General features: G+C 49.2%; 1 protein-coding gene across 1 annotated transcript; it reads left to right on the top strand.

Moving 5' to 3' along the window:
• Positions 1 to 460: 460 nt before the first annotated feature.
• On the top strand, positions 461 to 13391 carry CDC25A (cell division cycle 25A). Its single transcript, XM_068404422.1, is given in 16 exon segments — positions 461 to 606; positions 3320 to 3405; positions 5073 to 5127; positions 5518 to 5553; positions 5699 to 5735; positions 6039 to 6140; positions 6697 to 6813; positions 7659 to 7805; positions 8662 to 8736; positions 9414 to 9566; positions 9858 to 9950; positions 10242 to 10304; positions 10435 to 10533; positions 10790 to 10920; positions 11816 to 11927; positions 13251 to 13391. Coding segments are annotated over 16 exon segments (1593 nt in total).
• The last annotated feature ends 475 nt before the right edge of the window (positions 13392 to 13866 follow it).

The raw sequence follows: 13866 nt of genomic DNA, 5'->3' as shown, positions 1-13866 counted from the left end.
TTTTACCCATTTCCCCTCAGGCCCGGGGCGGGTGGAGGAAAGATGGCGGCCAAGGAGGCGCCTCAGGGAGGCGGGGACTACATTTCCCAGCATGCAACGCGGAGGAGGGCAACGCGTTCCACGCGTTGCCCTCCTCCGCGTTGCATGCTGGGAAATGTAGTCCCCCCTTGGCACCTATTGAGGCACCCGACTGGATTGCTTCTCTATTGGACGGCAGCGACGTCAAACAACAGTTGGGGGCGGGGAGTGAGGCGCCCGCCGCCGTTTTTATTGGTCAGCAGGAGCGCGGTGGGCGCGTGGATTTGAGGAAGACGCGCCCTCACCCGCCCACTTTTAAACGTCACGCAAAAGGAGGGCTGTGATTGGTCGAGGGGCGGTTTGGCGCCAGCTTCGGAGCGCGCGACGGGTGGCGGCCGGGGTCAAAGCGCTGCGGGCCGCGCTGACAGGAGGGTCCGGCTCCATGGACTCCCCAGCGCCCGGCGGCTCCTACCGCCGCCGCCTCCTGCTTCTCTCCCCGACTGCACCCGCCGTGGTCAAGTCTCTCTTCCCCACCGACCTCTCGCCGGTCTCCGACCTTCGCCTCACCATGGAGCAGCTGGGACGCGGGTCAGTCAAAGCCGGGGGGGCCCCTTCTGCTGAGCGCTGCCCCCGGGGTACACCCCCCCCCCTTCCTCCTCACTGAGGGACTATTCTATGGCCCCCCCCTTCCTCCTCACTGAGGGACCCTTCTGTGCCCCCCCCACAAAAAAAGCGAGGCCTCGAGGGCCTGTTCCCCCCCTTCTTCCCTCCCGGCCCCGAAGCGAGGCCTGGGGGAGCTCCCCCCCGCCATGCGAGGCCTCGAGGGCCTCTTCCCCCCCACCCCGGCCCCGAAGCGAGGCCTGGGGGAGCTCTTCTCCTCCCCCCATTAAAAAAAAAAAAAAAGCAAGGCCTCCACGAGTTGTTCTTCTTTCTTTCCCCCACCCGCTCGCAGTGAGGCCTTGAGGAACTTTTCTCCTACCCCTTCCCCCAAAATGTGGCCTTAAGGAGATCTTCTGCCCCCCCTGCCCTTGCAAGGCTTTGAGGAACTCTTCTCCTTCCCTGCCCCCCCCATTTCCAGAAACAAGGCCTCCGGGACCTCATCTACCCTCACCCTCCCCTCCCCTCCCCCCCAAAAAAGTGAGGCCTCGTGGATCTCTTTTCTTCTTCCTTCCCCCTGCCCCAAATCAAGGCCTTGAGGAGCTCTTCTCTTAATCTCCTTCTTCCGCCACAAGTGAGGCCTTGAGGACCTGAGCCCACATTCTTTCCTTCCAAATCCCCCTCCCTTAAAACTGAGGCCTCGAGGAACTCTTCTCCTAACCCTCCCCCCCAAAAAGCGAGGCTGCAAGGAGCTGTTTCTCCCTGTCCCCCCCCGCCCCAGCCTCCATGAGGCCCCGAGGAGTTCCTCCTATCCACCACCCCCCACCCTTGCAAACCCGAGGCCCCCACCCCTCCCTTAACCCCCCCACCCGCCCTTTCCTGATGCCTCCACCCCTGCAGAGCTCTCCTCCCCCCATCCTACTGCTCGGACACATCCCCCCTCATTGCCCCCTCTCCCACCAAACATCCCCTTTCTCCCTAAGGAGCCCCAAGGTTGGGCCACCCCCCGCTCAGCCCCGCAGGAGCCTCTGCTCCCCTGCCCACGTGTGGCCACCTTCCCCCTGCGCTGTAGGCCACCTTCCCCCTGTGGTGTCCCACCACGTGCCACCATCTTCCCCTGCTTCTGCTCTGGGCCACCCCCTCACTCCTGAGCCCTTCCCTGTGCCTGGCCCCAGGACTGGGTGCTTTCCCTCCTCCCACAGATTGATGCTGGTACTTTTGTGTCCCTCCTTCCTGCCTTCCATCCCACGTTAGCTGCATCATCTCAGCTCTGTTCTTGTTCCCTCCTGCCACCCTTTGCTTGTCTCCTGCCACCCGACTCCTTTAACCCTGCCGTGCACCCTCGTTCCTGTGCACCCCTCCTCTCTTTACTGTTTCACATATGGAAAGTGCTGCAGTCTCTGGGCTCTGCTGCTCTTCTCTCCCCATAACTCCAGCCATGCAGTTACTCAATCCAATTTTGCTGCTACAAGTCTCCAACTCCTTTAATCTCATTATTCCTAAGTAACCTCTACAGTTTGTCTCTTGTATGGCTCCTGTTTTGCCCTGGCCCACTCTGGTCCTGATGGCCCTCCTGGTATTTGTCCTTTGTTTGCTGTTTTTTTTTTTTTAATATCAATCTCATTCCTGTAATCACCTGCTTGCTTTATGATCCTTCCCTCCTTCAGATTCCTGGAATTCCTGTAAACGATTCACACCAGTCCCCTCCATGCTCATTTTGTCCTTTGAGTTTGCAGCCCTAGCTTGTGCTCTGGTGCATTTTTTTAATTAACCAATGTTACGACAGAGCCACACTCAAGCAGCTTTTCCCTTATTTAAGGTAATATAGAGTAAGGCTCCATATGATATGCATATCTCTCTGTATTGAAGCTGCTGTGTGTCTGATGTGGCTCAGCAGTGGGGCAGGAGAGCTCGCCTCGAGGTTCCCCGCCCGCAGAGCAGCGTTTGGACTTGCCCAGGCGTCAGGTCAGGGGCTGGTGTTACTCAGGCTCCAGATGCCTCGAGCCCCTTCACCTGCAGAATTATTTAGACTGGTCTGGTGGTTATGTGAGCAGAGAACTTGCTTAGTTGATAAGAGAAAATTTGAGAGCGACCCTACTTATAAAAATGAGTTTGAGTTAAATGTATGGTGATTTTTCTATGCAAAACATTAATTAAGTGGCTGCCAAAGAGAGGGTTGCAGTCCTGAGGAGGATAATGGGGCTCTGCTATAGGTGTTTCTAGAGAATGGTTTGGGTGGTGCCAATGTGGCTCCAGGCACCAATAACCTATTCACACTTAAACTGGTTTTAGTCCTAAGGTTGTATTGCAAGGTCAGTGTCACTTTGTTGTGTTAGAACCTTCATCTGTGAAGGCACAAGCTCAGCACAGGCTCTAAAATATCGTTTCAAAAAACCCCTCACAGTGTGTTGTGGAGAAGAGCTTGGTAGTCTGGTGTGAGGTGACCAGAAAGGCAACCAGGATAATTGTCTTAAATGACACTCTCCCTGTCTCTGTTTTGGAAGCCTGACTTCTAATATCATCAGCACTGCATGTGCAGGTTTAAAAAAACTAAAAACTGAAGCTGAAGTCCCTGTAGGTGTTAGATCTGAGCATCTTGCAAGCGTGGTGATTCTCTGTGCTCTGTATCTACGTCCAGGCACTCCTAGATTGTATTTCTCACTTCAATGAGCATTTAAAACCAATACCTAACTTCCTTTTACAGGCAGCATGAAAACGCTGAGCAAGATGTGGGAAACAAGACTACTAATGGTTTACAAAGAACAGTGTCATCAGAATCAACAGACTCAGGTACTGCTTTCCCAATTAATAAATAGCGAGTAAGAAATTAAAAGCATCACATCTTTACATGGCTTCCACTGCAAGCTGCTTCCAGGGTTTGGATAGAGAACTCGTGCTGCCTGCCTGCAATCCCTGCAGCCACTTCTCATTCCTGTGCTCTTGAAAGGAGGGAGGGCAAGCCATCACTCTGAGCTTCTGCAGTTCATGGTTTGGGGTGTGGGTGGGTTTTTTTGCTTTAATTGTCCTGGAGTCTGTTAGCAGTAGAGCTAGCGTGGAGGCAAAACTGGTTCTGCCCCCACAGGGGGACTGTGACAGAGGTGGCTTTTTCCTTTTCTCTTAGGATGGCTGTTAAGACGTGGGTGCTGAGCTGTCATGCTTTGTGCTTTGTTTATCACTGATTGATTTCTGATTGCTGATAACTTTGAAAGCAAGTTGTCACCGTGTGGTTTCTCTCTCTAAACCCAACCCGCTCCGCTTGCTCGAATCAAGGCCATGGAGCAGGGTTTGTCTTGTGATCTGGGGTTTTTTGTGGCTTTTTGTTAACACGAGCTCATTGTTTATCTGAAACCTGGGGAGCTGCATCTTAGTGCTGATACTTGCCTAGAAGTATTTTTTTTTCAGATGAGATGCTTTATCAGTGCAAATGAAATAAGCTATTACCCCATCACTTGTAGCATCAGGGAAGCTTCTGATACTTCACTGGTCCAGCCCAGCAATGGAAATTGGTGTCTCCACCTGAATTTCTGCACCAGTCTGGCTGTGCATGGTACTTTCAGCCTTCAAAGGAACTTTATGAACTGCTAAAACACGAGTATAGCTCACAAACCACAGAGCAGGATAGAATAACCAAGCTTGCTAAATCTTCACTTTCTTCTTGTTGTTTTTTTTCTTATTTTCCTGTCTCCAAAGCAGGTCTCAAGTGCTTACAAAGCCCTCATGGTTACGGTTTCTGCTGTGCCGAGACCACTGCCTGTCATGTTAGTGAAATGAATCCTTTGTAGTCGTTTGTTTAGATCACAGCCACTGAAGTGGCAACAAGTGTTGTCGTGATGGTATAGAGTGTGTTCTGGTAAGCTGTTGGCCTGTCACTAGGGCTTCTGGATACTACCAGAATACAAAAACTCCTCGGGGAATCTGTGTTTAAGCTTTGTATTTGACCGTACTTAAATGCTATGTAGCTGTAATGTTCCCCTTGGTTTGTGCTTATGAAGTGCTTGCTGTTCCAGTGCACCAGCATCCATGAAGAAGGGCCTTTTGACTACTTTTTTTTTCTGGAATGAGCCCAAAATTTCTTCCTATGAAGAGGTGTAACTAAAAACATGGCTTAAAACCCCCTAAAGGACTAAAGTTGTTTATTCAGATGTCTGTGTGAGAGAATAGGCCAAGAGTATTCCACGTGATGTGGTAGCACTCTGTCCTAGATGACACTCTAGGCAGGGCTAGGGGTGCTTTTTTTAATTACTCCTATTTTTCCCCAAGCACTAACGCCTGATTGTCGATGGTAAAAAAACAACAGTGTGGAATATCTGTAACTGTTTGCTTCTACACTGAGATGAGGCTGCAGACTGGACATCCAACCTCAGGGTCTTTCAGAGGAAATCCAGCAGTGTCCAATACTTCACGTTTCCTAGGTGCTAAGATACTACTTGGTGGAAAACACTGTCTCTCCTCTGCAGGTTGTGCGTTGGATTCGCCCGGTCCTGCAACCTCGAAGGATATCATGGAGGAAACGTATGTAACCACATGCTGAGCCTTAACTGATGTCAAGCAGTTGCTCTGAGCTTTGCATTTCCCACTCTCAATTAGATTATGTTTTTTTTTCCTAATCTTTTGTCCCCAGGGATGGGGGACAGATGCCCTTGGTCCCTGATGTGCTGAGCTTTTCTTCCTTCCACCTAGCTTCTTGTCTAAACAATGCTGAAAAGAATTTAAGGAAAGGAGGGGGAGAAGGGGTTTCAAAAGCTATGATGGGATAAGCTGGCTATAAATAGCTTTGGAGAAAGACAAAGTGTCATCAAAAGCGTGGTGGCTTCTGCTTAGCATAACTCTTCATGACTGAAATACAAGGTTGATTTTTGGTGTACTGTGGTGCTAACTGTGGGGCATCTCACTTGCTTCTAGGTTTGAGAAGGCAATTCTTGAATCCAGCAGACTGAAGTAAGTATATTTGTATTTCATCTTCTTTGTCATTGACTGTCGTAGCTTATGGGGTTTTATTGGGGGGGAAAAAAGTGAGTCCTACTCACGTTACTGTCTTTTAAAGCCAAATGTTGAAATAAATCTTGGTTCTTTTTCATTGTAGCATGCGAATGCCTTTCAGAAGAATACATTCACTGCCAGTAAGTGAGGGTGGTATCTGTCTTGTATAAATGTTAAAGGATTTAGCGTGTTAAGTGTTGGATACATTCCATAATGTGTTAATTTTCTGGCTTCAGGAACAGCTGCTGTGGTACTTAATGAAAACTGTCAAAACTACAGCTTGTAAACTCGAAATCTCATTCAAGTTGGCATGAAATTTCAATGATGGGGCTTTGTTGCTAGAGACATTACAGTCTTTATTAACTCCCATTTTGCTTAAAATGCAGTTGTGCAAAGACTGTATTGCCCAATGCTGACCTGGTGCTTTTGTGTGACCGCTGTAGCAAAGCCTCCTGGGATCCAGCCCTGCTCTGAAGAGAAACCATTCCGACTCTCTGGACAGCGATGCTTTTCAACTGTTGGAACAAGACGAAAATAAGGAGAATGTAAGTGTTGCTTTCTGTTGCCTGCGATGATATGGTGTAAGAGGCATCCAGGGCTGGCTTTAGGTAGCTACGAGGGGTGCCTCCAGAAAACTGTTTAGATAGATCACCTCGTCTGTTTCCACTGCTGGCATGAGGAGCCCTGGTTCCTCACAGCACAAGTGTCCTTTTGCCTGCTTGGTCTGAGAGGCCTCGCTGCTGGAAAACCCATGGGTAGGACTCCGACAGGTCTCTACAGAAGGGCAGGTGTCAGGAGACAGCCTTGGCTGCCTTTAAAAGTTCTTTCCTTTGCAGAGAAGTTGACTGACAAAAGAAATAGAAAACCCTTAAGCCTGTAGGTGATATCAAGAGGATAAAAGCTTGATTATGTTGAATGAATCACTACTGTAACATCTTTAATTTAAAAACCACTCGCTTTCAGACTATTCCTGTTGGCAGCAGGGGACTTAAAGTCAAAACATCAGGTAGTTTTAAAAAAACTAAAAAGAGAAAATGATCCACGCAACTTACACAGTTTGTAATTCTGGTAAAATGATCATTTTCCTTCTTTTTAATTCAGGAATCGTTTGAGTTTAAGAAGCCAGCCAAACCAGCCTCTCGTGCTTCTGTGCACGTCCATTCCCGTGATGGAAGAGGTGTTCCTGGACCAAGGCAGGACTCATCTCCAGCTCAGACAGTAAGCACTACACTGTTCTTTGCAGCTTATTCTCGCCAAGTCCTCTGCATACCTGCTGTCTGGGAGGAACACAAATTGCACCAGGGTTCTAAGGCAGCGCTGTTAATCACCACTATTCATGTGCCAAATAGAAAAACTCTGTCTTCCAGATAAAACTCTCCTCACGTTTGGCTCATGAGATGGTCAGAAGTTTGAAGCATGGATTGTTCTCTAGTCTGTGAAAGATTAGTCAATACAGAGCGGAGGTTGTGCTGCAGTCAAGGGAGTGTGGACATGCCTGTGGAAGAGAGGAGTTTAGTTTGTAATTGTTTTCACTATCAATAAAGTAGATACTTATATTGAGGCAGATGCATTTGGAACAATGCAGCCATCTGTGTAGATACAACTGGATCTTATGTCCTGATGTGACATGCAGGAAGAAAATATTGCCTTATTCATCTGCCATTGCTTAGAAAAAGCAACTGGAAAAAACCATAATGGGCCCTTGCACAGAAACAGAGCTGGGGGCTAAGTCTTGTCTCTGCTCCTTGGATCTGGTAGTCCTTCATCTTGCTCAGTGCTCTTGTGCTTATCAACTGCAGAGTTTGTTCTTGTTCCTGCTGACACCCCCCATCTCTCTCCTTTGCACCTTCCCTGGATAGCTTCTTCCTGAGAAGAGGGTTATTGCTTAACGAGGCTAATGAAGCACTCTGCTGTTGTAGGGATCAAACAGAAGTTATGGGAACTCGGTTTGGGATTTCCTCCAAGTCAGTGTGTTCAAGGTGGTGGAATAACCACTGTGTTTTCTGTAGTGCAGTGAGAGGCTTGACATCACCCCTGTGGTTGCAGCATCCTGCAGTGAAGAGAAGGAATGTTGTTAAAACTTTTGTCTGTTTCCCATGGGTGAACAGGAACACTACAGGCCAGCTTTCCTGCAGCAGTCTTCCCTGACTTCCTCTGAAAGTGAAGATGATGATGGATTCCTAGAGCTGTTGGATGAGCAAGATTTGAAGGTATGTACGAAGGAAATATGATAGGCACTTCAAAATCAGCTCTGTCTAACCTTAATAGCCTGCCAACAACGTGTGTCCGTGGTGCACGTATGTTCTAGCAGGAGTCAGTGTGGTTAGTCAAGCTGTCAAAAGCTAGGGACTAGGGAATCCTAGAAGATAAGTTATCATCATCTTTTTCAACTCCTACATTCCAGTGTCTCTATCTTATATGTGCTCTTCCCTCGTGCAGACAGTGGGATTTACTCAGGGTGTGAACAGCAGTTAGGTTAAGAATTGCTGCTGTTCCTGTTGGCAGAGAATTGCATTACTAGAGAGAATTATTCTAACAGTTGGCATTTTTCTTTAGAAACTTGCTGAAAGAGCTAGAGGTTCTATTTAAGTGGCTCAAAAGCAAATATAAGACTGTTTCTAACTGAATTTGAAATGCTTAAAGCTTTGGAGGAACATCATTTCAGCAAGGGCCATTAGCCATTGGAAGGGGCTGCCCAGGGAGGTGGGGGAGTCACCATCTCTGGAGGGGTTTAAGAAAAGCCTGGCCATGGCACTTAGTGCCCTGGTCTAGTTGCCATGGTGGTGTCAGGGCAATGGTTGGACTCGATGAGCCCAGAGGGCTCTTCCAACCTCATTGATTCTGTGATCATTGTTAATCAATGAATGACTTGATGTAACTTATCTTCTCCAACATGTCTTGGCTCGGTTCCGTTCTCTCATTGAGTACTGCACGAGTAATTGAGTTAAATTCCTGAATTCAGATTCAACTGGAATGTTTGCCTGAGCTGTGCAGAAGCTCTAGATATTTACAGTCTCTGCCCATGCTGAAGTAGATGAGAATGAACTCTCTTTTTTTTTACCTCAGAACGATGAGGAGATGCCATCTGATGTGGCGAGCCTCTGGACTGCTCCGCTGGTCATGAGGAAAACGGACAATCGGGTGAGTGTTCTGCGAGAGCACAACAGAGCAGAGACAGGGACTTTGTTCCAGCAGCCGTTTTCACTGCTGGGACAAGCCATGGCACTGTCTCTGATCCTGTATCCCTCCTGACAACAACAAAACAAGATGTGGCATAAACCCCCTTCAGTATTCTGTTATCTCTAAAGCCTGTTGACCTGGAAGCCTTTGTCAGTGTGGAACAATGCTTATTGTGTGCATACACAGGCATTAACTTTCTTGTTACAAAAACACTTCATAAATGCAGGAAGGCCTTGACTTCCCTTATCAGGTACCTGTTGGCATATCTTGAATACATTCTGCACAGACTCACCTGGAATGCCTGTAGCCAGATCTCCTGATAACAGACTGCAAAGGGAGTTTAGACTCCAGCAAAAAGCTCCTTAGTCTGCTGATGGATTGTCTGCTAATTGGTATAAACACTCTGCTAGCACTTCATGTGGCTTATGGCGCTCCAGGCTCACCCAGTCGCCACAGCAAGAGACAAGTGTTACTGGAAATGTAGGTCCTGAATTCAGACGACCCTGTTAACATCCTGCTGTTGCAGTGGCAGTGTGTTACGTGAGGCAAAACTTGGAGTAGTCTGAAAGTCTGAGGCTTGCTTAGTTTCTAATCTAAATCTTTGCTAGACAACTCTTAACTTCTCTCCTTCCTTGTAGGCCAAGCGATGCCGGTTGTTTGGCTCTTCAACTCCTCCTAGTGCTGTAGGAAGAACCACCCAGAAAAGGATAGAGAGATCCCAGGAAGAGAATTCCCCAGGGAAAAGCAAGAAGAGGAAAAGCCTGCCTGGAACATCCTCTGAGGACTCAGCGGTTGGTGGCTTGGCATCTGGTTTTGTAATGGAGAATTGATTAGGAGAGGATCTAATATAGGTGTCTGGTTAATGAAGGTTAATGAGAGAGCTTTTGCATAGCACAGGAGATGTGGGGGAGCTGGTGCAGTAGCTGCATGCTCTTGAGCCTGAGTTTTGCCTTCATCCAAAGGGGAAGCTGAGGAGTTGTAGTTCAGGCTTCAGAGTAAACGCTGAGTTTTTTGTTACGTTATGGAGAAGGATCTCTCCGCTGTCAGTGCTCTGTGTTGATCTCTAACCTGTGTTCTTCTAGAGTCTGAAAATGGTGAAGACACAATCCTCCACAGCAGAGATCGAAAGCATTTTGGACAGCGACCAGACAGACCTTATTGGTGACTTCTCAAAGGTAATTCAAGTGATTTAGTTGGTCAAGTGTTAATTCAAGTGTTTTAATGGCCTCTCTTGGTAGAGATGTCTCAACCCAGCCCAAGTAAAAAAATCCACAAAATCCCCTTCAGTACAGGAGCCAAAAATAATTCTGTCTCTGAATTTTAGAATTCTTAGTTTTAACTCTCGAGGTTTTGCTGAAGAGATTCTTGTCAACAAAGCATCTGTGTGACAAAATTAGCTGCTGAACACTGTCGCCTACGGGGCTCACGTTGGGAATTTTCTCAGTTAAATGCTGTCTGTCTTCTAGGGTTATTTATTCCACACTGTCGACGGGAAACATCAAGATTTAAAATATATCGACTCAGAAATGGTATGTGCTCTAGGGACAGTAAGAAAAATTCTTTACTGGGGAAAAAAAAACCCCAAGCCCACAACACAAAAACATCTCAAAATAACTGAACTCTTTTGTTGTTGTTGTTTTTGTGTTTGTTTTTTCCCAGATTGTGTCTGTGCTGACTGGGAAGTTTGCAAGCTCCATCGAGGAATGCGTGATAATCGATTGTAGATACCCCTATGAGTATGAAGGAGGACACATCAAGGTATGTTGACCCTGTAAGAGCAATGTAGAGCCAACGAACCCAATGAGCCACCACCTACTAGTGTTGCAACAGGCCCAGGTCACCCAGCGTCAGCGTTAGACTCGCTGAGATGTTCTGCTTGGGTTCAAAGCTGTGTTCCCAACAGCTAGAGAGGGTTGCCAGAGCTTCTCTGGGAAATGAAGCTGAGGAGACAGCTTGCAGGGAAGTGGGGTGGGTTTGTCACTGTGTGTGCTCAGACAGGACTCTGCCTTTACAGGGTGCTGTAAACCTACATACAGAAGAGGAGGTGGAAAACTACTTGCTGAAGAAGCCAATCCAGCCATCGGGCAACAAACGAGTGATCGTAGTGTTCCACTGCGAGTTTTCTTCAGAGCGGGGTCCTCGAATGTGAGTTACCCCACGTACCCCTCGACAAGACCTTACTGCCGTGCTAGTGGAGAGCAAAGCTTTCGGGGTGGCACCAGTCACTGCTGGCTGGCTACTTCATACGCAGCTTATCGTGAGCAGGTGTTGGGTGTCACCTCTGGCAGGGATGTGACACAGCCTGTGATGCGAGTGGCCACAGAATCACAGAATGAATGAGGTTGGAAGAGCCCTGTAGGGTCATCGAGTCCAACCATTGCCCTGACACCACCATGGCAACTAGACCAGGGCACTAAGTGCCATGTCCAGGCTTTCCTTAAACCCCTCCAGAGATGGTGACTCCCCCACCTCCCTGGGCAGCCCCTTCCAATGGCTAATGACCCTTGCTCAGAAGAAATGCTTCCTCATGGCCAACCTGACCCTCCCCTGGCCAAGCTTGAGGCTGTGTCCTCTTGTCCTAGCGCTGGTTGCCTGGGAGAAGAGGCCGACTCCCACTGCGCTACAACCTCCCTTCAGGTAGTTGTAGACTGCACTAAGGTCACCTCTGAGCCTCCTCTTCTCCAGGCTAAACACCCCCAGCTCCCTCAGCCGTTCCTCGCAGGTCAGACCCTCCAGACCCTTCCCCAGCTTGGTCGCCCTCCTCTGCACTCGCTCCAACACCTCAACATCTCTCTTGAAGTGCGGGGCCCACAACTGGACACAGGATTCAGTGTTGAAGTTGGGCTGGAATGCTTAGAGAGGGAAAGGGAAGCCCAGTCAGGCAACCCCCAGCTCTGCAGCCAGCGTGGCTGGGCAGCCTGCTCCTGACAGGCAGTGTCTTGCTTCCGTAGTCCGAGGGATGGGGATTTTGGGGCGAGCGCTGGTTTCACGTGGTGTTTGTTGAATGTGAGGTTTCATGGAGGATCTTTGCCTGCCCCAGGTGCCGGTTTGTGAGAGAGCGGGACAGGCTGGGTAACGAATACCCCAACCTCCATTACCCGGAACTCTACGTCCTGAAAGGGGGTTACAGGGACTTCTTCCTAAGATGCCGTGTAAGTAATATTTTCTTAATTTAATCTTTCACACTCAGAAGAAATGATAGATAAATAATACTGATTTATTCATACTTGATCAGACTTCTCCTCGGAGCAGGGTGGGTTTTGCTGGGGCAGCTTTTCCTGCTCTGTCCCACCATGCTCTGTACAGAGAGCAGCTCCCTTGGCGGTGAGGCTCCCTAAGCCTGTTCCCCACTTCAGAGCTGTCTTGCTGCCAGAGCTGAAAGGATTTTCCACTTGTCTCAAGAGTCAAATATAAAACTGGTTTCTGCCTTTTTATAACAAGTAGGAGTTCAAATGTCACTCGGAGTAGGAATTTTAAGACTGCTCGGCCTGCAAGGACTAGGAGAGAAGAGAGGCTCGACAGTAATTGCTGTGTAACAAATGGAAACCTGAAGTCTCCTATTATACTTAAATAAAACATTGAAAAACTCCAGCTTTGAGTTTTCAGCCTCTAATTCAGAAAAGGAAACTAAAAAATGCCCAGCAGCTCTTCCCAGCGTTGTGGGGATGGTGTTTCTCCTATCACTTGGCTTCTGCTGCCTCAGCATGTTGGTGGCAGCCTCTCTTTCTCCAGCTAGTTCTCCTGCCGCTCTGACACAAACTGGGCTCTCACTGTAGTCCCTCTCAGGCCCCTGCACTTTAGGGTGTCTCTTAGATGACCTTCCTGTTCTGTGACTTGGTGCGTTTTCAGAGAGATGTGAGATATTTGACCTTCCTGTGGCCGGCTGGGTGTGCTTCCCCAGGGGGGTGTTGGGGCTCCCAGCGTTTGGGCCCCCGTGGGGGATGCCGGTGTTCACAGCAGTGGGTGCTGGCCTGGCTTTTGGCTCTCCCTGCGACCTGCTGGCTCCCCTGGGTGGTGGATGCCTGGGTTTTGTTTTGGGCCCTTGGGTCTCCTCTCCCGAGGACCGAGGGCCTCAAGGTGGCAGCATGGAACAGCTGACGGCAGCGTTGAGTGCTGTGGTGTGGAGCCGGGGGCTGGTGGGTCCCCAGGCACAAGTGTTCTTCACATCTGTGCTGTTTCAAGGTGAATACTGGCCTTAGTTTGTGTATCAAGGTCTGCCAGAACATTTGGGGTGAGAACTCTACACAGGGCTGGAAGTCCTTTGTTTAACACTGCTGCTGCAGTAGCTGTAATCTGAATATCTTGGCTTTGTTCATGGGCGTCTGGTACGAAGCTCCGGCGCAGAGCGGGGGCTCCAGCTGGGTTCATTCTGGTGGTGGTTGCTCACATGGTTGCTGCCAGGCTCTGTCGGCAAGTCTCAAAGAGCTCCTGGCTCCTGTGACACGCCGAAGTGAAAGCACCTTCTCTTTCCCCAGAGCTTCTGCGAGCCCCAGAGCTATCGCCCCATGCACCACGAGGACTTCAGAGAAGACTTGAAAAGGTTCCGCACCAAAAGCCGAACCTGGGCTGGTGAGAAGAGCAAAAGGGAACTGTACAGTCGCCTGAAGAAACTCTGAGGGCTGAACTGCCCATCGGTGACCTGCCTGTTCCTTGCTTGTGGTTGTCAGGTACCAGCTCTCTCCTCCTCGTCTGTTGTTGTCTCGCTGGGAACACTGTGGCCGCGGGCTCGAACCGAGCAACGTGGACGCTGGCTGGGAGCTGACTCTCCTGACTACTCTTGTGGCAATGGCTTCTCGTGTTCTGGGGTGTCCCCAAACTGCCCAACAGTCTGCCCAGGGAGGGGTGGGGAGAGGCTGTCGCTGCCATACGTGGGGCTCGGCTGGTACGCGGGGGAAGCAGTCAGGATATTTTAGTGCCTGTTATTGTTTTAAATGCTTTGTTTTATTTAAATACAGTCAGATGAAGCTAATAGCGCTGCAGTTGGGTGCTATGGGTTGTGCTCAAGCTTTGTTTCTGCTAAAGGGCAGCCTGTTGTTGGGGGTGGGGGGGTTAATTATTGGCTGCAGCTTTGATATTCTGTGTTTTAGTAGC

The sequence above is a fragment of the Nyctibius grandis genome, chromosome 7 (assembly GCF_013368605.1).
Source record: "Nyctibius grandis isolate bNycGra1 chromosome 7, bNycGra1.pri, whole genome shotgun sequence".
NCBI lineage: Eukaryota > Metazoa > Chordata > Aves > Nyctibiiformes > Nyctibiidae > Nyctibius > Nyctibius grandis.
Note: the sequence above shows the minus strand (reverse complement) of the source record. Positions and strands in the feature narration are given on the sequence as shown.